At 40.1% G+C, this 27,492-nt stretch overlaps 1 protein-coding gene across 6 annotated transcripts in view; it reads left to right on the top strand.

Annotated features, from left to right (window-relative positions):
* The window catches only part of LOC128688738 (ubiquitin-protein ligase E3C), a 401,351-nt gene that overhangs the window by 206,539 nt on the left and 167,320 nt on the right, over positions 1-27,492 (top strand). For all 6 annotated transcript variants that reach the window (XM_070084672.1, XM_070084678.1, XM_070084673.1 and 3 more), the window contains 2 exons: positions 15,505-15,662; positions 16,765-16,883. In XM_070084672.1, the coding sequence (XP_069940773.1) occupies positions 15,505-15,662; positions 16,765-16,883 (277 nt within the window). The remainder of the gene's footprint in view (positions 1-15,504; positions 15,663-16,764; positions 16,884-27,492) is intronic.

The following is a 27,492-nucleotide window of genomic DNA, read 5'->3' on the forward strand; positions in this document are numbered from 1 at the left end:
GTCTTTAATGGTGACATACTGATACCTATTAGAAAGGTAGGATTTAAAATATGCAAGCGCATGGCCTCGTATACCATAGTGGTCAAGTTTGTGGAGTAGGATGCCGTGGTCTACTGTGTCAAACGCTTTTCTTAGGCCAATAAAAATTCCTAGCGGATATTCCTTATTTTCCAATGCTGTGTAAAGCAGGTCTAGCATTTTTATAATTGCATCATTAGTGCTTTTATTTTTCCTGAATCCAAATTGGCAGGGGTTGAGTATGTTTTGTGACGTTATAAATGAATATAGTCTCCTGTGCACGAGTTTCTCAAAGATTTTTGATAGCAATGGTAAGTTTGATATTGGCCTGTAGTTGTTTACGTCTTTAGGGTCACCACCTTTATGTGTTGGTGTAACCCTTGCTGTCTTGAGTAGTGTCGGGAAAGTACTAGTTTCTAGTGACTTGTTAAAAAGTAATGTAATAGCATGCGAAAGGACATGGGCCGCTCACTTGTACAATAATTGTGGGACGTGAGACAGATTTCCAGAGTTATTTTTAAGTGACTTTATGATCGCAGTGACTTCCGTGGGCTCAGTTGGTACAAGATAGAAGGAATTTGGGAAATTCCCATCTAGGTAGTCCCCGGCACGGGCATTGGTACATGGAATTTTACTGGCGAGATTAGATCCTATGTTTGAGAAGAAGTCGTTTATCTTGTTAGCTGTATCAGTGGGATGCAGTGGTGTGCCATGAGGTTTAGTTAGAACAATATTCTTGTTTTTTTTCAGTTTGTGGATCCCCAGAATCTGGGAAAGTGTTTTCCAGGTATTTTTTATACTGTATCTCCTCTTGTGTCAGTGAATCTGCTGGAGTAGTACAGTTGTTTGGTTTTCTTTATTAATTTGGTGACAACTGTTGAATATTGTTTAAGAATATCTTTCTGTATTAAGCCCTGTCTATATTGCTTTTCATATTGGTGTTTCTTATCAATGGATTTCAGAATGCTGCTGGTTAACCATGGGCAACCAGGCCGTTTATTCGTGGTCTGTTTCGTTTTTATAGGACAATGTTTGTTGTATAGTCTAAGTATTTTGTTAAGAAAAATGTCTGTCCAATTGTCAATACCATTGGCACTGGAGAATTCTGTAGGCCAGTAAACAGTCTCTAGGCCTGCTGTGAAATTCCTCATTGAGGCCTCGTCATGGAGTCTAAATGAAACTTTGTTGTATTCGAGTGGTGGCTTACTAATGTTTGTTAAGAGGAAGGTAGGGTAGTGGTCTGTAGTGCTATCTGTGATTATCCCTGATTTAAGGGGGGCTAGTATATTGGTCCATATGTGGTCTATTATGGTTACACTTGTCTCAGTCAGCCTGGTTGGTTTAGTTATTGTTTGTATGAGGAGTGTGTTGTTCATATTGTTGATGAAATCAGTTACAGTCTGAGCATAATAGAGGCTCTCTTTGCATTGCAACCCACTATTGTATATACACAATCTCAGTGTACTGTTTGCAAAGAAGGATGAAGTGTGGGTGGGTGGCATGGTGCCTGGCCTGCGTGGTGCGTTGGGTAGGCAGACAAAGGACTGCCTGGCACCCCCTCAGCCGTGTGCTGCCTCCACTCCCGTCCTCCCTCCTTCTCCCTCACGCCCTATGCCTCAGCTCCACCCTGCACCGTGTGATCATGAGTATAACTAGGCACAAAGTACATTTGTGCCACATCCTTTCGATTTTGATGCCAGTGGAAATGGTATCCTCCCAGAATGTCCCATTACGAATGAGTCTACAGAGTTGGCCTTTTTCCAACTATACATTGATGGGCCGCTAATGAACTTGATTGTCACCCAGACAAACAATTATTACAAGTATATAATGGACAACACAGGTGTTGCAGAATCGTCACGGCTGCATAGATGGAGAGATACAACTGTGGCCGAAATGCATTTATTCCTTGGCACTGTCGTGCTTATGCCTCGTACGTATAAGCACAACATAGCACATTACTGGTCCACAGATTACTTCATCAGTACTCCTGTCTTCCGTGACCTTCCCTGCAACAGATTCACTCTGTTGCTACAAATGTTGCACTTCTTAGACAGGAATAGGCCCAACAGAAATGACCTTTTATACAAAATCTGGGAAGTGTTTATGTATCTGAAGCAGAAATTCAGTGCCTATTTTTATCCATTCAAGAACATTGTTGTCGATGAGTCCTTGATTCTGTTCAAGGGATGCCTGTTATTCAAGCAATACATACCGAGCAAATGTAATCACTTTGGTATAAAACTGTTTGTTATGTGTGACTGTGAGAGTGGCATGGTGTTGGATGTCATTGTCTACACTGGGAGAAACACACTCGATGATGACAGGCGGATGTTGGGCATTTCCGGTGATGTTGTTCGCAAGATGATGGAAGCATTCCTTGGCAAGGGCCATGCATTGTACACAGACAACTGGTATACTAGCTGTATGCTCACTGATTTCCTATGTGTGAACAATACTGATATATGTGGAACAGTGAGAAGAAACAGAAAACATATGCCAAGGTTCAGTGGAGGCAGTGTTGAAGGTGCAGTGGAAGCATTTCATGTCAATGATATCATGGCACTGATGTGGCATGACAAATGGGATGTGACATTGCTGTCAACCATCCACAGAAATGAGATGGTACAAACAGATAAAGTGAATAGGGAGACCAATGAATGCAATGTAAAGCCAGCTGCTGTCGTGGACTATACGAACAACATGCAACTAGTTGACAAGTGTGACATGATGATAGGGTTTGTTGACTGTGTGCGTAGGAGTCGCAAGTGGTATATGAAAGTGCTTTTCCACCTTGTAGACACTGCAATGCTCAATGCCTTCAATATGTATGAAATAAAGACTGGAAAATGAGTTCGTTTTGCAGAATTCAGCCTAAATGTCATCAAGCAGATAGCAAAAAACTATGGTACCACACCTATACCTGCCCCTCAACAGCGACCTGTCACACCACAACCTGTCCCCCAACCACAGCCAGAGGGGGAAGTGCCAGATTGAATCCTCACTAACTGTCACTACCTGGTACCAATACAGCCTACCCCAGAAAAAGAAGTATTCTCAGAAAAAGTGTGTTGTGTGTGCTACCGCCTCATGGTGACCCCAACAGCGGAAGGACACACGATTCCTGTGTCAGCAATGTGGGGTGGCACTCTGTATGAATCCATGTTTCATGGGGTATCATACAATCCTGGAGTACTAGAAACATAACTGGGATATGCAAATACTTGTATGTAGTTGGAGATGATAGACTATGATTCAACCAGGTGTACAGTATCACCTATAAGTGTGTACAAGTGTGTTTGTGATAATATGATCAATAATTTTGTACATAATATTTGTGTCTAAGCAACAATTGGCTATCAGATTAAAAGATCTGCTATAAAACATTATTATCATATAAAAAATGTAAAAATGAAAAAAATTGGAAAAAACGATAAATATGAAGAATTTCTGCAAGCAGCAGCGCCTCATGTTGCTGTCAAGTGAGCAATAATCGCCAACTTTGCGGCCTTATATCTCCATAAGTACTGACTGAAATTTTTTTTTCTTACATTACTTTCTGTAAAAAAATGTCCTCTTCATTTAACCCTTTCAGGGTCGGCAGGCCTTCTCCTAAACTTGTTCTCAGGGTTGGAAATTTTTCAAAAAAAAAAAAAAATAGGTATTTTTTCTTATGAAAAGATGATCTTTTCCCGATCATAATAACACCAAAAGTATGAAATTTGATGGAAAACTTAAGGAATTATGATCTCACAAAGTTAGCGGTCTCGACGATGTTTACACATCGGCGATTTTGCCCACTTTGAGCCCTATTTTTGGCCAATCCCAATGTACCAGTCGACAAAAATCATAACTATTTCGCTAGAACTTCATTTTTTTCTATTGATTGAGTACAAGAAACCACGAAGTATGATAACTGATGCACGCGTGAACAAAGATCAACTACTCTCAGGTGACTTCAGTATAAATCTCCTACAAGACCAAGACCCACATGTTACTGAATTCACAAACACAATGAGTAACTGCATGTTACTACCAACAGTAACAAAACCTACAAGAGTTACAGAGACTAGTGTTTCCCTACTAGACCACATCTGGACCAACACCATATTCCCCTTAAGATCACGCATAATCACAGATACAGTAATACCACAGACCACTACCCTACCTTCCTCATAACAAACCTTGGCAAATTGCCCCTAGACACTACTAAAGTCACTTTCAGACTTCACAATGAGGCAGCTATCAATAACTTCACAGCAGCAGTGACAAACATTGACTGGCACACTGAGCTAGAAATCTATACAGATATTGGCGATTGTATTAATAATTTTCTAAAAAAAGACCCAATACCTCTATAACAAGCACTGCCCTAAAAAAACTAAACAGATGACTGCAAAGAGACTGAACAGTCCCTGGCTAACACCCAGTATCCTCAAATCCATAAATACAAAGCACCTATACGAAAAACAGTACAGAAAGGGCCACATAACCAGAGACCAAACAAAACGTTACTCGTCAATCCTAACCAGCCTAATAAGAAGGGCTAAAAAATTGTATTATGAGAACAGATTATCCAACTTACGAGGTAACATAAAAAGACCTGGAAAACCCTATCAGAAATACAGTGGACCCCCGCATAACGGACGCCTTGCATAACGGACAATCCGCATAGCGGACGCTTTGATCGCTAAAATTTTGCCCCGCATACCGCCCAAAAACCCGCTCAGCGGCCTTCGTCCGAGACGCGTCCAATGTGCGGCCTGAGCCAGCCTCATATGTTCCGCCGGTGGCATTGTTTACCAGCCAGCCTCCGCGGTAACATTCAAGCATACAATCGGAATATTTCGTATTATTACAGTGTTTTCGGTGCTGTTTCTGGAAAATAAGTGACCATGGGCCCCAAGAAAGCTTCTAGTTCCAACCCTACAGCAATAAGGGTTAGAATTCCTATAGAAATGAAGAAAGAGATCATTGATAAGTATGAAAGTGGAGTGCGTATCACCGACCTGGTCAGGTTGTACAAGAAACCCAAATCAACCATCTCTTCTATTGTGGCCAAGAAAACGGCAATCAAGGAAGCTGTTCTTGCCAAAGGTTTAACTGTGTTTTCGAAACAAAGATCGCAAGTGATGGAAGATGTTGAGAGACTCTTATTGGTGTGGATAAATGAAAAACAGCTAGCAGGAGATAGCGTCTCTCAACCGATCATATGTGAAAAGGCTAGGAAGTTGCATGAGGATTTAATTAAAAAAAGGCCTGCAACTAGTGATGATGTGAGTGAATTTAAGGCCAGCAAAGGTTGGTTTGAGAGATTTAAGAAGCGTAGTGGCATACATAGTGTGATACGGCATGGTGAGGCTGCCAGTTCGGACCACAAAGCGGCTGAAAAATATGTGCATGAATTCAAGGAGTACATAGAAACTGAAGGACTGAAACCTGAACAAGTGTTTAATTGTGATGAAACAGGCCTGTTCTGGAAGAAAATGCCAAGCAGGACCTACATTACTCAGGAGGAAAAGGCACTCCCAGGACATAAGCCTATGAAAGACAGGCTTACTTTGTTGATGTGTGCCAATGCTAGTGGTGATTGCAAAGTTAAGCCTTTATTAGTGTATCACTCTGAAACTCCCAGAGCGTTCAGGCAAAAGAATGTCCTCAAGGATAATTTGTGTGTGCTGTGGAGATCAAACAGTAAGGCATGGGTCACTAGGGACTTTTTCTAAAACTGGTTACACCATGCATTTGCCCCCAATGTCAAAGATTACCTAACTGAAAAGAAATTAGAACTTAAGTGCCTCCTGGTGTTAGACAATGCCCCTGGTCATCCTACAGACGTGGCAGAGCGACTTTATGGGGACATGAGCTTCATTAAGGTGAAGTTTTTGCCTCCTAATACCACTCCTCTCCTGCAGCCCATGGACCAGCAGGTCATTTCCAACTTCAAGAAACTGTACACAAAAGCTCTGTTTCAAAAGTGCTTTGAAGTGACCACAGACACTCGATTGACTCTAAAAGAGTTTTGGAAGGATCACTTTAATATCCTCAATTGTGTAAACCTTATAGGTAAGGCTTGGGAGGGAGTGACTAAGAGAACCTTGAACTCTGCTTGGAAGAAACTGTGGCCAGAATGTGTAGACAAAAGGGATTTTGAAGGGTTTGAGGCTAACCCTGAGAGGAGTATACCAGTTGAGGAATCAATTGTGGCATTGGGGAAGTCCTTGGGGTTGGAGGTTAGTGGGGATGATGTGGAAGAGTTGGTGGAGGAGGACAATGAAGAACTAACCACTGATGAGCTGATAGATCAACTTCAAGAGCAAGAGGCCAGACCTGGGGAAACTGGTTCAAAGGAGGGGAGAGAGAAATTGAAGGAATTGCCTACTTCAAAGATTAAGGAAATGTGTGCAAAATGGCTTGAAGTGCAAACCTTTTTTGATGAAAATCACCCTCACACAGCTATTGCAAGCCGTGCTGGTGACTGTTACAATGACAATGTTGTGAACCACTTTAGACAAATCATAAAGGAACGAGAGGTACAGGCCACTATGGACAGATATGTTGTGCGAAAGAAGTCCAGTGACTCTGAAGCTGGTCCTAGTGGCATTAAAAGAAGAAGGGAAGTAACCCCAGAAAAGGACTTGCCTCCTCAAGTCTTAATGGAAGGGGATTCCCCTTCTAAACACTAACACACTCTCTCCCCTCCTCCCATCCCATCAATCATCACCAGATCTTCAATAAAAGTAAGTGTCATGTAATTGTGCATGCCTTTTTCAGTTTGTGTGTACTAAAATTAACATTTTTTTGTGGTAAAAAAATTTTTTTTTCATACTTTTGGGTGTCTTGCACGGATTAATTTTATTTCCATTATTTCTTATGGGGAAAATTCATTCACATACCGAACATTTCGCATAACAGCCAGCCCTCTTGCACGGATTAAGGTCGCTATGCGGGGGTCCACTGTACTAGGAACAAAAAAGATAACACGAAATAGCGAAATTGAATTAACAAAACCAAATGAACCCCAATTCCCACCTACTGAAACAGCAAACAGACTCAATGATTTCTTCTCCACTATAGGAAAAAACCTTGCTGATGAAATCCCAAGCTCAGATACCCCACCCAATGACTACCTCACTGGCAACTACCCGAACACACTGTTCTTAGCTCCGACTTACCCAACTGAAGTCACCCTTATTATCAACAAACTAAAAAACAAGACAGGAGATTTAAATACCTTACCACCCATTCTATACAAAAAATTGTCACAGGTGCTATCACCAATCATTGCAACACTCTTTAACCCTTTGAGGGTTTTCGTCGTACTAGTACGTCTTACGTGTAGGGGTTTTTGACGTACTAGTACTCATAAATTCTAGCGGCCTCAAATCTAGTGGGAGAAAGCTGGTAGGCCTTCATATGAAAGAATGGGTCTGTGTGGTCAGTGTGCACAGTCTAAAAAAAATCCTGCAGCACACAGTTCATAATGAGAAAAAAAAAACTTTGACCATTTTTTTTTAATAAATCAGCGACTTTGCAGTGTATTTTCGTATGGTATTTATTGTTGTATTCTAGTTTTCTTGGTCTCATTTTATAGAATGGAAGACATATTACTGAAATTGAGATGATTTTGACTGGTTTTACAAAGAAAGGTGCCTTGAAATTGAGCTCAAAGTAGCAGAAATGTTCGATTTTTACCAAACTTCAAAAGTAAACAAATCGTGCCAAGCGTGCAATACACGTCAACTGGTGAGTCTAATATTCTTTCACAAGTGCACCAATAATATTTATACCATTTTTTACACTAATGCAGTAGTCTGCATAACAGTAAATCTTATATTTTTTGTGAAAATAAAAATTCAAAGTGGAAAGCAAAAGAATATAAGAGGGGCCTTGAGACGTGACTAATGACTAGAGGAAATGTCATTTTAGTGCCAGGAATGTCTTTCTTGTTTATTCTGGACCCTATTCGGAAATTGGCATCTTTTGAAATTTGTGTGAAATTGGCAAAATTGCTAAATTCTGACCACTGTATTGGATAGTTGAATTTCATAAATGAGTGGTTTCTTGCACTCATTCGATAGAAAAAATGGAGTTCTAGCGAAATATTCATGTTTTTTGTCGACTAGTACAGTGAAATTGGCCGAAAATGGGGCTCAAAGTGGGCAAAATCGCCGATGCGTAAACATCGCCGAGACCGCTAACTTTGCGAGAGCATAATTCCGTAAGTTTTCTATCAAATTTCAAACTTTTGGTGTCTTTATGATCGGGAAAAGATTCTCTATCTTTTCATAAGAGAAAATAATTTTTTTTTTTTTTAAATTTAGCCGACCCTGAGAACGAGTTTCGGAGAGGGCCTGTCGACCCTCAAAGGGTTAACAAATCCATTGAATCCTCTACCTTTCCTACAGTTCTCAAAATAGCAAGGGTCACCCCGATCCATAAAGGAGGAGACCACACAGACTTGAATAACTATAGGCCAATATCCAGCTTGCACCCTCTCTCTAAAATCTTTGAAAAATTAATCCATAAGCGCATCTATTCCTACCTCATCTCGCACAACATACACAACCCGTCAATTTGGGTTCAGGCCTAATAAAAATACTAATGATGCTATTATCCACATGTTAGAACATATTTATACAGCAATAGAGAAAAAAGAAGTCCCACTGGGGATCTTCATTGACTTACGTAAAGCTTTCGATACAGTTGACCACGACTTGCTCCACATAAAATTGTAGCACTATGGTATAAGAGGGCACTCCCTCAACTACCTAAAGTCATACCTCAGCAACAGAAGCCAATATGTGTACACAAATGGGGTAAACTCTTCCTCACAGCCAATAACAGTTGGTGTCCCACAGGGAAGTGTCCTAAGCCCTCTTCTCTTTCTCATATACATAAATGACCTACCAAATGCATCGCAACTACTCAAACCCACACTATTTGCAGATGACACTACATACGTCTACTTTCACCCGAGCCCAGTCATTCTAGCCAATACTGTAAATATCGAATTACAGAAAATATCAACCTGGATGAGGACCAACAAACTTACTCTAAACATTGACAAAACCTACTACGTTCAGTTTGGTAACAGAGCTGCAGATGTGTCTCTTAACATAATGATAAATGGATCACCTATCACAAAACTCACAGAGGGAAAATTCCTAGGAATCCACCTTGATAATAGACTCAATTTTCAAACACATACACAACAAATTTCCCCCCAAAAATCCAAGACCGTAGGCATACTATCGAAGATACGGTACTATGTTCCACAGTCAGCCCTTCTGGCCCTATATCACTCACTTATTTACCCCTATCTCACCTATGGAATTTGTGCATGGGGCTCAACAACAATAAACCATCTCAGACCATTAATTACCCAACAAAAGGCTGCAGTCAGAATGATAACAAATTCCCACTACAGGCAGCACATTCCACCAATATTCAAAACTCTAAACCTACTCACCATACAAAACATCCATACTTATTACTGCACCTACTACATACATAGAACACTTAACTCTGACATAAACCCTCCCCTCAAACATCTCCTTACCAACCTCAACAGAACACATGACCATAACACAAGACACAGATCACTCTTTGATGTTCGTCATGTCCATCGGACGCTATGCAAAAACTCAATGCACATAAAAGTCCCTAAAATCTGGAATTCATTACCTGTGAATATAAAAGAAACACTGTCTGTTTATAAATTCAAGTCTCTTGTCAAAAATCACTTACTCACCCACAACTAAATAAATGCTGAATAATTGTATCTCATAAATTGTATCTCATATATGAATCTCATTATTGTATTATTGTATCATTATTGTTTTTGTAATACTCAATTGTGCTTGTTATCTGTTAATTTTATGCCTGCCCGTAATGCTATGCATTCAAGTGGCTTTGGCATGCTGCATTTAACTGTATTCTTTTGTACTTCTCTGTATCATGTTCAAATTAATAAATAAATAAATAAAAAATAAATAAAATAAATAAATTTACCGATTTCAACTATCCAGTAAAGTAGTCCGAAATTGGCAATTTTGCCAATTTCACACGAATTTCAAAAGATGCCACTTTCCAAATAGGGTCCAGAATAAACAAGACAGACATTCCTGGCACTAAAATAACATTTCTTCAGTTCATTAGTCACATCCCTAGGCCTCTGTTACATTTCTTTTGCTTTGCACCTTGAATTTTTATTCTCACAAAAAATAGAAGATTTAATGTTATGCAGACTACTGCATTAGTGTAGAAATGGTGTAGAAATGGTATAAATAATATCAGTACACTTGTGAAAAAATATTACACTCACCAGTTGACGTGTTTTGGATGCATGGCTTGATTTATTTGCTTTTGAATTTTGGCAAAAATCGAACATTTCTGCTACTTTGAGCTCAATTTCAAGGTACTTTTCATTGTGAAACCAATAAAAATCATCTCAATTTCTGTAATGTCTTCCATTCTATAAAATGAGACCAGGAAAACTAGAATACAACCATAAATCGCATACGAAAGTATACACTTCAAAGTCGCTGTTTTAAACCAGAAACATAGTCGGAGTTTTTTTTTTCTCATTATGCACTGTGTGCTGCAGGATTTATTTATACTGTGCACACTGACCACATAGACCCATTCTTTCATATGTAGGCCAACCAGCTTTCTCTCGCTAGATTTGAAGGCGCTAGAATTTATGCCTACTAGTATGGCACCAACCCTGGTGTGCAAGCCGTACTAGTATGGCACCAAACCTGAAAGGTTTAAAAAAAAAAAAGATTTTTTTTTTTCTAAATATTTGGAGCGCTGGGCGAGAGAATGTAGATCTACGTCTGGACAGGTAAAGGGTTAATTTCCCTCATGTAAAATGGAAGATGGCGCAATGTAATGTTTTATGTACCAGAAATATCTCCGGGCAGCACCCTGGCTCAACAGGCACATACCAGGGAACTAATGAGGCTTTGTGAAAAGTACTCTTTAAACCAGCAGGTAATTGATTTCACTAGAAATGAAAATACCCTGGATCTGATATTCACAAACAACGAGGAACTGATCAGAAACTTAACAGTTACAAAAACAATATACTCTGATCATAACATTATAGAGGTTCAGACAAGTATTAACTCAGGGTTAGGAAACTGCGTCACTAATGTTAGAGACCGGATGTTCAGTAAGTTAATTTTGACAACCATAGAATTGATTGGGAAAAAATAAACCAAGAGCTGTCAGACATACCCTGGGAATCAGACATGAGCACCCTAAATTCCCACCAGTGCCTAGAGAAGCTGAATACAGAAGCATACAAGGTATGTATGAAACACCTACCATTAAGGAAACCCAGAAGAAGATCAGATATAGAGAGAGAGCGTAGGAGATGGTACAGAAGAAGAAAACGGGTTACTGAATTGCTTAAAAACACATATATGCTACAACAGAGGAAAGATAGACTTAGCCGAGAGATCACTGAATTAGAGCAAAAACTTAAGATGTCATACCTGACAGAAGAAGTACAAAGGGAACAAAGGGCCATACAGGATATTGCAAGAAACCCAAAATATTTCTATTCCTCTGCAAGATCCAAACTAAGAACTAGTACCTGTAGAATTGGACCACTCCTGAGAGGAGACTCTTATACTGATGATAAGCAGGAAATGATTGAAATCCTAAAAGAACAGTATGAGTCGGTATTCAGCAACCCACTAAATGACAGCAAGGTAGAAAATGCAGAAATATTTTTCACTCCAGAAGAAGGCCGTGCAGACCAACTAAATGGAAAACATGCCACTCACTCAGCACCTGGACCAGATTCATGGAATGCTCTGTTTATAAAGAAGTGCAAAGTACCACTAGCACCAGCCCTCAGTTTTCTGTGGAGAAAGAGCCTAGATCTAAGTGAAATACCGGAGGCCTTAAAGAGTGCAGACATAGCTCCTTTGCATAAGGGAGGTAGTAGAGCACTGCCTAAAATTAGAGACCTAACGTTGCATATCATAAAAATCTTCATAAGAGTGATGAGACAGCAAATTACAAATTTCATGGAGCAGCACAACCAACATAACCTGAACCAGCATGGTTTCAGAGCAGGACGATCATGCCTGTCACAGCTGCTGAACCATTATGACAATTACAGAGGCATTGGAAGATGACCAAAATGCAGATGCGATTTACACAGATTTTGCAAAGGCTTTTGACAAATGTGATCATGAAGTGATGGCACACAAAATGAAGGCCATGGGCATTACGGGAAAGGTGGGCAGATGGAGTTTCAGTTTCCTAACACACAGAACACAAAAAGTAATAGTGAACAGGGCAAGATCCAGCATCAGCAAGGTCAAAAGCTCAGTGCCCCAGGGCACTGTCCTGGCACCTCTGCTGTTTCTCATCCTCATAGCAGACATAGACAAAAACACCTGGCACACTTTTGTATCATTTGCAGATGACACTAAAATAACCATAAAAGTCAGCACGGTAGAGGACACTGAAAAAGTACAGGAAGACATAAACAGGGTTTTCCAGTGGGCAGTGGAGAGCAACATGACGTTCAATGGTTCCAGCTGGTTAGGTATGGAAAAAATGAAGAACTTAAAAGGAACACTATATGTACAAAACTCAAGAGGGTCACCAAATAGAACGTAAGGAACATGTAAAAGAGCTGGGCATAATTTTGTCAGCGGACCTTTCTTTTAACCCTTTCAGGGTTGGTGCTGTACTAGTACGTACGCCAGGGTTGGTACCATGCTAGTACACATAAATTCTAGCGCCTTCAAATCTAGCGAGAGAAAACTGGTAGGGCTACATATGAAAGAATGGGTCTATGTGGTCAGTGTGCACAGTATAAAAAAAATCCTACAGCACACAGTACAAAATGAGAAAAAAAAAACTCCGACCGTGTTTTTTGTTTAAAACAGCGACTTTGCAGTGTATTTTCGTAATCTATTTATGGTTGTATTCTAGTTTTCCTGGTCTCATTTTATAGAATGGAAGACATATTATGGAAATTGAGATGATTTTGATTGGTTTTACAATGAAAAGTACCTTGAAATTGAGCTCAAAGTAGCAGAAATGTTCAGTTTTGCCAAAGTTCGAAAGTAAATAAATCAAGCCATGCGTCCTATACACGTCAACTGGTGAGTCTAATATTCTTTCACAAGTGCACTGATATTATTTATACCATTTCTACACCATTTCTACACTAATGCAGTAGTCTGCATAACAGTAAATCTTCTATTTTTTTGTGAGAATAAAAATTCAAAGTGGAAAGCAAAAGAAATGTAACAGAGGCCTGGGGACGTGATTAATGAACAGAGGAAATGTTATTTTAGTGCCAGGAATGTCTGTCTTGTTTATTCTGGGTCCTATTTGGAAATTGGCATCTTTGGAAATTTGTATGAAATTGGCAAAATTGCCAATTTCGGACCACTTTATTGGATAGTTGAAATTGGTAAATGGATGCTTTCTTGTACTCATTCGATAGAAAAAATGGAGTTCTAGCGAATTAGTTATGATTTTTGTCGACTGGTACATTGGGATTGGCCAAAAATAGGGCTCAAAGTGGGCGAAATCGCCGATGTGTGAACATCGTCGAGGCCACTAACTTTGCGAGAACATAATTCCATAAGTTTTTCATCAAATTTCATACTCTTGGTGTCATTATGATTGGGAAAAGATTCTCTATCATTTCATAAGTTTTTTTTTTTTTTTCGAAAAATTTCCGACCCTGAGAACAAGTTTAGGAGAGGGCCTGCCAACCCTGAAAGGCTTAAAGACCATAACAAGACAAAGATCACGACAGCCAAGAAGATGACAGGGTGGGTATTGAGAACTTTCAAAACAAGGGAAATAATACCGATGGTGACTTTCTTCAAATCACTAGTGTTCCCTCACTTAGAATATTGCTCATTGCTGATGGCCTCATTCAAAGCAGAAGAAATATCAGAGCTGGAACAAATACAGAGATCATTTATGGCTCACATTGAGCCTGTAAAGCACCTAAACTACTGGGAACACCTGCAAGTCTTGAACATATATTCATTGGTGCAGAGGAGAGAGAGATGCATGATAATATATACCTTGAAAATACTTGAGGGCCTGGTCCCAAATCTGCTCACTGCCATAACAACAAACTGGAGTGAGAGATATGGGAGGAAGTGTAAAATAAACCCAGTGAGGAGCAGGGAACACTGTATCAACATCTGGGGTCCCAGACTATTCAACATCTTACCAGAAGATATCAGAAACATGGCTGGAACGAGTGTAGAAGCCTTCAAGAGGAAACTGGACAAGTATCTTCACCAGGTGCCAGATCAACCAGGCTGTGATGGATATGTGGGGCACACGGGCCTCCAGCAGCAACAGCCTGGTTGACCAGGCAAGCACCAGACAAGCCTGGCCCATGGCCGGCCTCAGAGAGTAGATAAACTCTCGAAACTCTTCAAAGGTATATCAAAGGTTGCTACTTATGCTTCTGCTTAGGTCACACTACACATGCATGTACAAGCGCATTTGTACACACCCCTCTGAGCTTTCTTCTATTTTCTTATTAATCCTTGTTTTTGTTTCCTCTTATCTCCATGGGGAAGTGGAAGAGAATTCTTCCTCTTTAAATCTTGCCTGTCATAAGAGGTGACTAAAATGCTGGGAGCAAGGGGCTAGTAACTCCTTCCATATATATTACTAAATTTAAAGAGAGACACTTCTGTTTTTGGGCCTTCCTTGCCTAGGTGGGATACAACCAGTGTGCTGAAAGAAAGATTTTGTGTACTGTGAATTTATTTGATTTTTATCTGTTTATGCCCAGCTGTATTAAGCATTTAATATATGATTGTGTAAACACTGTCAGGCATTTTAAATATTCAATAATGAAAAAATGCTCTTCTCCACTTGCCGGCAATTTTCGTTTATTGTGCATCGGGAACCTAATAGCCATCCAAATGGGACAGTCCTGTATACAGTATTTATATGGTCAGATAATCTGGCTGATCACCCACTTGGTTATTGTTTTGCTTCAAGTAATGGCATTACAGTAGAAGCCCTGTATCCGCAGATTCAGTTTCTGCGGTTTCAGTTACCCGCGGTTTACTGTGGCCAGAAAATAACTTAATTTTGCTTATTAATAACATAAAGCACAAAAATAGTGATTCTGACAGTTCTTCAAAGCCTAAGAGAAGCTGTGAAGTATGTACTTCCTGTCAGTGAAAAGTTCTCATTCTCCACTTACTGTGCACAGTTTATCAATTAAATTTTATCATAGGTATGTATGTAAACAACTTGTGAATTTGCTACTATCCACAGTTTCGAGTACCCATGGTAGGTCTTGGAAAGTATGTGAGAGGATGACTGTATACGTATTTCTTATTTTCTATTATGTATGATCTTTCAGAATTTTGAGTTTGGGGCTTCAAATTGTATTTAATTTTCTCGCTTTATACTTAATATTATATTTTACAAAAGGATATTTCATCATTTTGCTCTTCCTAGCTAGCAGAGGAGTGTGTATCCGTGGTGAACAGCACAGAACATGTAGGATGGTTGCTAAGTCAGGTAGAGCGGCAGGTATCCCCCGAAGTATTACTCCACTTCTCCCGTCTCACTCATCACCTCCTGACAGCTCCATCTCTACAGCTTCATCAGTGCAGGTAGTTATCATATTATAATAAATAGTTGCACTCTGATTTCTTGTAAAGATGGTTTGTTTGAAATATCCATATTTTAAATATCAGCTGCACATTATCTTGTTTCTACAAAAGGATAAATTAATGCAGTAGATTATTTATATAATTGCTTTTTTAAATGACATGACAGAATTCTTTATGTTTTGAATCTTGTTCCTATTGGTAATTTCTTAATAACATTATCCTACACTTTAATAACATTAAAATGTTGGATAGTAAAACCACTTTTAGATATCATTGTGCCATCAATTTTCATTATTATGAACTAAATTATAAATTTGATAATTCCTGGCACTAAAATAACATTTCCTCTGTTCGTTAGTTACATCCCCAGGCCCCTCTTACATTTCTTTGGCTTTCCACTTTCAATTTTTATTCTTACAAAAAACAGAAGATTTACTGTTATGCAGACTGCTGCATTAGTGTAAAAATGGTATAAATAATATCAGCGCACTTGTGAAAGAATATTAGACTCACCAGTTGACGTGTATTGGACGCTTGGCATGATTTGTTTACTTTTGAACTTTGGTAAAAATCGAACATTTCTGCTACTTTGAGCTCAATTTCAAGGTACTTTTCATTGTAAAACCAGTCAAAATCATCTCAATTTCTGTAATATGTCTTCCATTCTATAAAATGAGACCAAGAAAACTAGAATACAACAATAAATACCATACGAAAATACAGTGCAAAGTCGCTGTGTTATTCCAAAAACACGGTCAAAGTTTTTTTTTTTTCTCATTATGCACTGTGTGCTGCAGGATTTTTTTTATACTGCGCACACTGACCACATAGACCCATTCTTTCATATGTATGCCTACCAGCTTTCACTAGATTTGAGGGCGCTAGAATTTAGGCATGCTAGTACGTCAAAAACCCTGGGTCGTAAGCCATACTAGCACGGCCGAAACCCTCAAAGGATAAAAGTCGGTAAATAGTCCAGGAGTACAGTATGTTTATTTTTATCAAGTATTGATTAGATTATGTTGAGCATTTAAAAGATGTTATCATTTATGCTCCTCTGGGGTGTGAGCAGTATTAAAATTCAGTGATCCTGAAATTCCAGATTACTGTACAGTGTTGTTGCCCGGCGTCAGCTGTTACGGTCCATGTGGATGGTATTATCTAGTCTCCAGCAGGGAGCTCCTCTGCCAGGAAATATAAGCACTATGACTTCAAGTTTTGGTAAGTTACTTGTTGAGTCAATTTAATGTTTTACTTTCTGTATTTTTTTGTCAGCACATCAGCCATTTCCCACCAAGGCAGGGTGACCCAAAAAGAAAGAAAAAACTTTCATCATTATTAAACACTCACCATCACTCATACATTATCACTGTCTTTGCAGAGACACTCAGATACGACAGTTTAGATGTCCCTCCAATCTGCCAATATTCCAAACCCCTCCTTTAACCCTTAAACTGTCCAAACGTAGATTTACGTTCTGCACGGCACTCCGAATATTTTGAAAAATAAAAAAATAGCTTTTTGTTTTAAAATTAAAGAGGGAAATTTTTGGTGTGGTATAAGACCAAAAAAAAATTTTAGGACCAGTACTTAATGAGATATAAGACGATGAAATTAAGACACATGTGCAACATCTGGGTATCTTTATTGTAGACGTTTTGCCATCCAGTGGCTTTATCAATACAAATTCCAGGACATAACTTGAAGACAGTAGAACTATGTACAGAAGATGAGGTAATCAGTCCCTCAACCTTGGAGTAGGTGTGAAGAGCACCGTAGTCGTGGAGATTCTGAAGCAGAAGCAAGGTGCCTGATGCTTATATAGTAACGTCAGGTGGAAACGGGATGGGTAGCAGACGAGGGCATTGTCACTGATAGGCGGGATTCCCCAGTGGAAGTAGGTCCTTCCCAAAGAGATGGGTTAGTTGTAGTAGTAGTTGCTGTAGTCGTGAATCTCCACAACTACGATGCTCTTCGCACCTACTCCTAGGTTGAGGGACTGATTGCCTCATCTTCTGTACATAGTTCTACTGTCTTCAAGTTATGTCCTGGAATTCGTATTGATAAAGCCACTGGTTGGCGAAACGTCTACAATAAAGATGCCCAGATGTTGCACATGTGTCTTAATTTCATCTTGTCGGTATTGTATACCATTCTTACACAACGAGATATAAGACCATGAAGTTGGCTGTGGATGCTCACCTGATGGCAACATCCAGTCCTGCCCCTTGCAGAAGTATTACAGATTTACCTTTTTTTCTTGTTTTTATTTTAATATATATAATTTTTATGTTCTGATAATTACAATTTATAATGGTTCTTGTGATTTCATAGCCAATCTTTGTTCTGACACTAATATTATGTACTGAAATAATACTCAAATAGTAACAGTCACACTGACAGGTGAACATTTTCACCTGCCTTGGTCATTGACTATTGTCTACAAATACAGTGGAACCCCGAGTTTCGTGATTAATCCGTTCCAGAGAGCCTGCCGAAAGTCGAAATTGCCAAATGGTGAAACCATTTTTCCCATAAGAAATAATGGAAATAAAATTAATCCGTTCCGGACACCCAAAAATACTAGTAGGTTGGTAAACAGCAACCACCCAGGGAGGTACTACCGTCCTGCCAAGTGAGTGTACAACGAAAACCTGTAATTGTTTTACATGATGGTAGGATTGCTGGTGTCTTTTGTCTGTCTCATAAACATGCAAGATTTCAGGTATGTCTTGCTACTTCTACTTGCACTTAGCTCACACTACACATACATGTACAAGCATATAGTATAGACACACCCCTCTGGGTATTCTTCTATTTTCTTTCTAGTTCTTGTTCTTGTTTATTTCCTCTTATCTCCATGGGGAAGTGGAACAGAATTCTTCCTCCGTAAGCCATGTGTGTTGTAAGAGGCGACTAAAATGCCAGGAACAAGGGGCTAGTAACCCCTTCTCCCATATAAATTACAAAATTTAAAAGAGAAACTTTAGTTTTTCTTTTTGGGCCACCCTGCCTTGATGGGATACGGCCGGTGTGTTGAAAGAAAGATTTTTTTTCAAAGTAAATAAAGATTTACATATTGAAAACAATAAGAAACCAAGTACAGTGGACCCTCGACCAACAATATTAATCCATTCCTGAGAGCTCATCGTTAAGCGAAATTATCGTTAGTCGAGTTAATTTCCCCCATAAGAAATAATGGAAATCAAATTAATCCGTGCAAGACACCCAAAAGTATTGAAAAAAAAAATTTTACCACATGAAATATTAATTTTAATACACACAAACTGAAGAAGACATCTACAATTACATGACACTTACCTTTATTGAAGATCTGGTGATGATTGATGGGATGGGAGGAGGGGAGTGTGTGGATGGTGTTAGTGTTTAGAAGGGGAATCCCCTTCCATTAGGACTTGAGGTGTCAAGTCCTTTTCCAGGGTTACTTCCCTTCTTCTTTTAATGCCACTAGGACCAGCTTGAGAGTCACTGGACCTCTGTCGCACAACATATCTGCCCATAGAGGCCTGTACCTCCCGTTCCTTTATGACATTCCTAAATTGTTTCACAACATTGTCAGTGTCACAATTAAACACTTGTTCAGGTTTCAGTTCTTCACTGTCTATGTACTCCTTGAATTCCTGCACATATTTTTCAGCTGCTTTTTGGTCTGAACTGGCAGCCTCACCATGCCTTATCACACTATGTATGCCACTACGATTATTAAATCTCTCAAACCAACCTTTGCTGGCCTTAAATTCACTCACATCACCACTAGTTGCAGGCATTTTTCTAATTAAATCATCATGCAACTTCCTAGCCTTTTCACATATGATCGCTTGAGAGATGCTATCCCCTGCTATCTGTTTTTCATATATCCACACCAATAACAGTCTCTCAACATCTTCTATCACTTGCGATCTCAGTTTCGAAAACATAGTTGCACCTCTGGCAAGAACAGCTTCCTTGATTGCCGTTTTCTTGGCCACAATAGTAGCGATGGTTGATTGGGGTTTTGTGTACATCCTGGCCAGCTCGGAGACACGCACTCCACTTTCATACTTGGCAATAATCTCTTTCTTCATATCTATAGTAATTCTCACCCTTTTTGCTGTAAGGTTGGCACTAGAAGCTTTCTTGGGGCCCATGGTGACTCACTTTGCAGGTGCAATCACTAAAAACGCTGTGATAATATGAAATGTTCCGATTGTATGTTTGGATGGGACCGCGGTGGCTGGCTGGCTTGTAAACACTGGCCACAAGTGGATGCATCTCGAACTTAACAAATCGTGTTGGTCGAGTTTTTTAGCGCTAGTCGAGGCAAAATTTTTGCGTTAAAATGTATCGCTAGTCGGATTTAACATTACACGATGCCATCGTTGGTCGAGGGTCCACTGTACATGCATATAAAAAAATAATAATAACATTACACTTACCTTTACTGAAGACTTCTGGGTGGATGGAAGATGGGAGGAGAGGATAGGAAGAAGGTGTACACTATTGTTTGGAAGGAGAATCTCCTTCCATTAGGACTTCAGGTATGAAGTCCTTATCTGGAGTTACTTCCCTTCTTTGTTTTTTAAAGACACTGGCACTGGGAACAACTTGAGAGTCACTGGAACCCTGTCGCACAAAATATCTGTCCAGAGAGCTCTGTTTCTGGCGTTTCTTTAAGATTTGTCTGAGGTGGGACACAACACTGTCATTGTACATGTTGCCAATACGGCCTGCAACAGCTTTGTTAGGGTGAAGTTCATCCATAAATGTTTGCACTTCAGTCCACTTTGCACAAATGTCCTTAATCTTTGAAGAAGGCACCTTCCTCCATCTCTCTTCCTCCTCCTCCTCCTCCTCTGCAGCAGTTTCCTGAGCTGTGATCTGTTGCTGTTGCAGATGAAGCTCTTGCAGCTCTTCAGTGGTTAGCTCTTCCCTGTGGTCCTCCACCAACTCTTCCACATCCTCACCACTCACCTCCAACCCCAGGGACATCCCCAATGCCACAATAGATTCCACAACTGGCATAGGTTCCTTAGGGTCAGCCCCAAACCCTTCAAAATCCCTCTCTTCTACACATTCTGGCCACAATTTTCTCCAAGCAGAGTTCAAAGTCCTGGAAGTCACTCCCTCCCAAGACTTACCTATAAGGTTTATGCAGTGGAGGATATTAAAGTGATCTTTCCAGAACTCTCTTAGGGTCAATTCTGTGTCTGAGGTCACTTCAAGGCACTTTTGAAACACTGCTTTTGTGTAGAGTTTTTTGAAGTTTGAAATGACTTGCTGGTCCATGGGCTGGAAGAGAGGCGTTGTATTAGGGGGCAGGAACTTCACCGTGATAAAACTAAACTCCTCCACTATTTACTCTTCCAAGTCTGGAGGATGAGCGGGAGCACTGTCCATTACCAGGAGGCACTTGAGTGACAGTTTATTTTCCAGGAGGTATTTCTTCACACTGGGGTCAAACACTTCATTAAACCAGTCTAGGAAAATATCCTTTGTGACCCATGCCTTACTGTTAGCCTTCCACATCACACACAAATTACTCTTGGCAACACTGTTTTTCTTGAACACTCTAGGATTTTCAGAGTGATACACCAGTAAAGGCTTCACTTTAAAATCCCCACTAGCATTACTACAAAACATGAGAGTAAGCCTATCCTTCATAGGCTTGTGTCCTGGGAGTGCCGTTTCCTCCTGCGTGATGTAGGCCCTCTTTGGCATTTTCTTCCAAAAGAGGCCTGTTTCGTCACAATTAAACACTTGTTGGGGTTTGAATTCTCCAGTGTCTATGCACTCCTTAAACTCCTGTACAAACTTCTCAGCTGCAATTTTGTCAGAACTGGCAGCCTCACCATGCCTTATCACACTGTGAATGCCACTACGCTTCTTAAATCTCTCAAACCAACCTTTGCTGGCCTTAAAATCACAAGCATCACCACTTGTTGCAGGCATTTTCTTTATGAGATCGTCATGCAACTGCCTTGCCTTTTCACATATTATCGACTGTGTAACACTATCTCCTTCTAACTGTTTTTCGGTAATCCACACCAACAATAACCTCTCCACTTCTTCGAGGATTTGTGATCTCCTTTTTGTCAGCATATCTACCCCTTTTGCAACAACAGTACACTTTATTTCCTTTCCTTTCGCCATGATCGAAGTGATGGTTGAATGGGGTTTGCCATACATCCTGGCAAGCTCTGTAACACGCACTCCACTCTCATATTTTTCAATGATTTCCTTCTTGAATTCGATCGTGTTCCTCACTTTCTTTACCAAAGGGCTTGCACTAGCTTTCCTTGGGCCCATGGTGACTTATTTAGCAGTTGCAATCACAAAACACAATGGATTTTTACGTATGAGCCCGCGGGGTGATGGTCACGTGTTGGTAAACAATGGCACACTGAGCGTGAATGGTGTGGGAGACTGGCTTTGTGTGCACAGTGACGGGCGGACGGGTACCGGACGGTCACCAAATCACGAGTCTAATCACGAACCGTGAGGCCAAATTTTGCCGAAAAAACTTACTGAAAGTCGGATTTCACGAAAGTCAGTGCTGCTGAAACTCGAGGGTCCACTGTATATACAAAGTAGCTATAGGTCCCAGCAATGTTTTAGACATGCTGGAGTATGAAACTCCTTGAAGAATGGTGTTATTGCCTTTATATGTTTTTACTCTTGCACACAAACATGTCTTTGTATATCTGTCTGTCTGACTGTCTCTGCCTAGTTCTGCTTATCTGTCTTTCTGTTTTCTGTGTGTGCCTTGAAGAATGGTGTTATGACAAGCGTCAGATAACAAGTGACATTTGATGAATGTGCGCTGCTGGAGGAGGGAACCTTGCCTTTATATGTTTTTATTCTTGCACACAAACATGTCTCTGTATGTCTGTCAGTCTATCTGTCTGCCTTTCTATCTGCCTGTCTATCTGTCGGTCAGTCTATCTGTCTGCCTGTCTGTCTGTACATCTATCTGTCTGTCTGTCTATCTGTTTCTGCTTAGCTCTGCTTATTTGTCTGTCTAGTTCAGCTTATCTGGCTTTCTGTCTTCTGTGTGTGGTCATGTTTATTTATGTCTTATATCTACAAACACTGTATAGCACTTGGCCTGGAATTTTTGGGTTATCCTAAGTAATTTACGTTATGTATAATAACTGTACTTATGAGTACATGTAAGAGGCAGAGATAGACAGAGATATAGACAGACAGACACAGACAGAGACAGCCAAAAGCCAGCCAGCCAGCTGAATAGATTAGAACATAAGAAAGAAGGAACACTGCAGCAGACTCCCCACTTAGACCAATGACCCACCAAGTCAGGTCACATCCACTGAAGGAAGGAGCACGGTGTCTGACCTAGTAGCACAAGCTAGTCAGGTCTATCTCACACCCATCCACACCCATTCATGCATTTACTAACTTATTTTTACTTTCCTCTTAAAATGTGAGTGTTAATTTGACATGACATCAGTGAATCCCTGGTGTTTGCCATGCTATTTGCTCTAGTTGGCACTCGATTGAACTGGTGCTCCCACAAGGTACTAAGTGGTCCCCGATTTTTTTCATACTGTGCACACTGAGTGCACAGACCCATTCTTTCATGTCTAGGCGACTCAGGCCTATCGCACCAAATTTGAAGGAATGAAAAATAAAATGTTGATCTACATTCGGAGCCCCCCACACGTGAATGTAGATCTACATGTGGACAGTTTAAGGGTTAAATTGCAGGTATTGTACTTCCCATTTCCAGAACTCAAGTCCGGCTAACCAGTTTCCCTGAATCCCATCACAAAATGTTACCTTGCTCACATTACAGCAGCACATGAAATCATAAAAACCACTTGCCTCCACTCCTGTCAAACATGATCACACATTGCCTTCAAACACGACATCTCCACTGCCTTCAGCCTTGTCCTTGCTGTAATGTTCACAACCAATGCTTCACACCCATATAAAAGTGTTGGTGCCACTATACTCTCATACTTTTTCCCTTTTGCCTTCATGCATAATGTTCTTTGTCTCTACAGATTCCTCAGTGCACTACTCATCTTTTTTTCCTCGTCATTTCTATGATTTGCCTTGTCTTTCATAGGCTCATCTGCCGAAAAGTCCACTCCCAGATATCTGAACACATTCACTTCCTGAGTACAGTTATAGAGGCTAAAACGTTGTGTAGTTTTAAAAATAGGTTAGAGAAATACATGAGTGGGTGTGGGTGGGTGAGAGTTAGACCTGACTAGCTTGTGCTATTAGGTCTGATGTCATGCTCCTTCCTTAAGTGGTAGTGACCTGACTGGGTGGGTCATTGGGCTAATTCGGGGGGTTGGGGATATGGACCTGCTTCATATGGGTCAGTAGGCCTGCTGCAGCGTTCCATCTTACTTATGTTCTTATGAGCTCTGTAAGCACCATGTCTCTCCATTATGTCTGGAAACTTCAAAATTTCAAGTGTTTTTAAAAGTTATTTCATATTTTATATATACAATGGACCCCTGCCTTATGATGGCATCTCGTTGCGGTAAATCCACCGTACGATACATTTGAACGCAAAAATTTTGCCTCGCCTCACACGATTCGTCCGGGACGCATCCCATGTGTGGCCTGAGCACGCCTCAGCTGCCTCGTGGGTGCCAGTGTTTACAAGCAAGCCAGTGCGGTCACATCCACGCATACATTTGGTACATTTCATATTATCAAAGTGTTTTTAGTGATTGTAGCTGCAAAATAAGTCACCATGGGCCCCAAGAAAGCTTCTAGTGCCAACCCTGCAGTAAAAAGAGTGAAAATTACTATGGAAATGAAGAAAGAGATAATTTCTAAGTACGAAAGTAGAGTGCGTGTCTTGGAGCTGGCCAGGTTGTATACTAAACCCCAATCAATCATTGCTACTATCTTGGCCAACAAAACGGCAATCAAGGAAGCTGTTTTTGCAAAAGGTGCAAGTTTGTTTTCGAAACAGAGATCGCAAGTACTTGAAGATGTTGAGAGACTGTTATTCGTGTGGATAAATGAAAAACAGATAGCAGGTCACACTACACATACATGTACAAGCATATATGTACACACCCCTCTGGGTTTTCTTCTATTTTCTTTCTAGTTCTTATTCTTGTTTATTTCCTCTTATCTCCATGGGGAAGTGGAATAGAATTCTTCCTCCATGAGCCATGTGTGTTGTAAGAGGTGACTAAAATGCCGGGAGCAAGGGGCTAGTAACCTCTTCTCCTGTATATATTACTAAATGTAAAAGGAGAAACTTTCGTTTTTTCTTTTGGGCCACCCTGCCTTGGTGGGATACGGCTGGTGTGTTGAAAGAAGTATAGTGGACCCCCGGTTAACGAACTTTTTTCATTCCAGTAGTATGTTCAGGTGCCAGTACTGACCGAATTTTTTCCCATAAGGAATATTGTGAAGTAGATTAGTCCATTTCAGACCCCCAAACATACACATACAAACGCACTTACATAAATACACTTACATAATTGGTCGCATTTGGAGGTGATCGTTAAGCGGGGGTCCACTGTACTACATAATAATAATTATAATAATAGATGGCTTCAAAAGGCCATCACTAGATGGCAGTGTTTACCACAGCAAAGAGGGAGTGGTTGTGGCCACCTCCACCTGTTACTTAACGAGATACTTTATTCATTCTAGAGTATATATCAGGTTTCTTTGTTATTTATATTGTTTATTATTTCATATTAGATGAATTGTAATAGATAATTAAGCCGTAGAGCTGATGATAGCGAAATATTCAAGGAGTATTTTGTCCTGTCTCCAGACAAACTCTCGTTGGCCGCTGCCGCCACCACACATATAATAACATATTTTATTCATTCTAGAGTATATGTCAGGTTACTATGTTATTTATATTGTTTGTTATGTCATATTAGATGACCTGTGATAGATAAATAAACTGTATAGATGATATTAGCAAAATTATTCAAGAAGTATTTTGTCTGGTCTCCAGACAAACTGTCATCCACCACCGACACTGCCCATACCACTACAGGTCCTCCATCATAAATCCGGCATCATTGGGACCTGTAGTGTGCCGGATTACTGAGTTTGCCGGATTACAGAGTGGTTAGGTTAGATTACACTTAATAAAATTAACCAACTTGACTTACACAAAGCTCATTGAACATCGGCAAAAATCGAACATTTCCGCTACTTTGAGCTCAATTTCAAGGTACTTTTCGTCATGAAAGCAATCAAAATCATTTCTATTTCTGTAATACAGGTCTCCCTCAACATTCGCAAGGGTTAGGGGATCAAGAGCCTCGCGAATGTTGAAAAACCGTGAATGTTTGGTGCCCCAATATATTGTAGGGAAATATATTACAATACTGCTTCCTTAACTTGTTGAACCATGAATAATCATAAAATACATGAAAACGTCGTAAATTGTACTAAATATATACATATGCTTTAATAACGTATGTTATTTAATAACATGTATGTTAATAACATGTATGTTATTAAATACCACAGACTCCACCACTTCCTCCACCAATGCCTCCACCACTGCGAGTCCCTACTACCCTCCCTCCGACCCCCGGAACTGGCAGCCAGCCCTCCCACCACTCAGTATGGTGAGTGTTCTGTTTGTTCATTATTTGCTATTAAACTACAGAATAAATAATGTAAACCCATTCATGACTGCATATTGGAATGGCTATTAGGAAAGGTATTAGACGGTGACATCATGTGTTTACTCTTGAACACTGCAAAGAATCGAACATTTCTGCTATTGATAATAATAATAATAATAATAATAATAATAAATATGATATAATTGAAGAAGAAAATTGTACAAAAATACGAGGGAGTGGTTGACACATCATCAGTGTGACTTTGTTTATGCTGGAGTGAACATTAGTCTCCCTGCTCTTCCAAACATTTCACAATAATTCAGCGGTTGAGGCAGTGGTATTTAATAACATATATGTTATAAATAATAATAGTACATGTTATTATTAATAACATGTATTATTATTAACATGTATGTATTTAATAACATATATGTTATAAATAATAATAGTACATATTATTAATATTATTTATTATTTATTATCACACTGGCCGATTCCCACCAAGGCAGGGTGGCCCAAAAAAGAAAAACTTTCACCATCATTCACTCCATCACTGTCTTGCCAGAAGGGTGCTTTACACTACAGTTTTTAAACTGCAACATTAACACCCCTCCTTCAGAGTGCAGGCACTGTACTTCCCATCTCCAGGACTCAAGTCCGGCCTGCCGGTTTCCCTGAACCCCTTCATAAATGTTACTTTGCTCACACTCCAACAGCACGTCAGGTATTAAAAACTATTTGTCTCCATTCACTCCTACCAAACACGCTCATGCATGCCTGCTGGAAGTCCAAGCCCCTCGCACACAAAACCTCCTTTACCCCCTCCCTCCAACCCTTCCTAGGCCGACCCCTACCCCGCCTTCCTTCCACTACAGACTGATACACTCTTGAAGTTATTCTGTTTCGCTCCATTCTCTCCACATGTCCGAACCACCTCAACAACCCTTCCTCAGCCCTCTGGACAACAGTTTTGGTAATCCCACACCTCCTCCTAACTTCCAAACTACGAATTCTCTGCATTATATTCACACCACACATTGCTCTCAAACATGACATCTCCACTGCCTCCAGCCTTCTCCTTGCTGCAACATTCATCACCCATGCTTCACACCCATATAAGAGCGTTGGTAAAACTATACTCTCATACATTCCCCTCTTTGCCTCCAAGGACAAAGTTCTTTGTCTCCACAGACTCCTAAGTGCACCACTCACCCTTTTCCCCTCATCAATTCTATGAT

Source organism: Cherax quadricarinatus, chromosome 13, assembly GCF_038502225.1.
Source record: "Cherax quadricarinatus isolate ZL_2023a chromosome 13, ASM3850222v1, whole genome shotgun sequence".
Classification (NCBI taxonomy): domain Eukaryota; kingdom Metazoa; phylum Arthropoda; class Malacostraca; order Decapoda; family Parastacidae; genus Cherax; species Cherax quadricarinatus.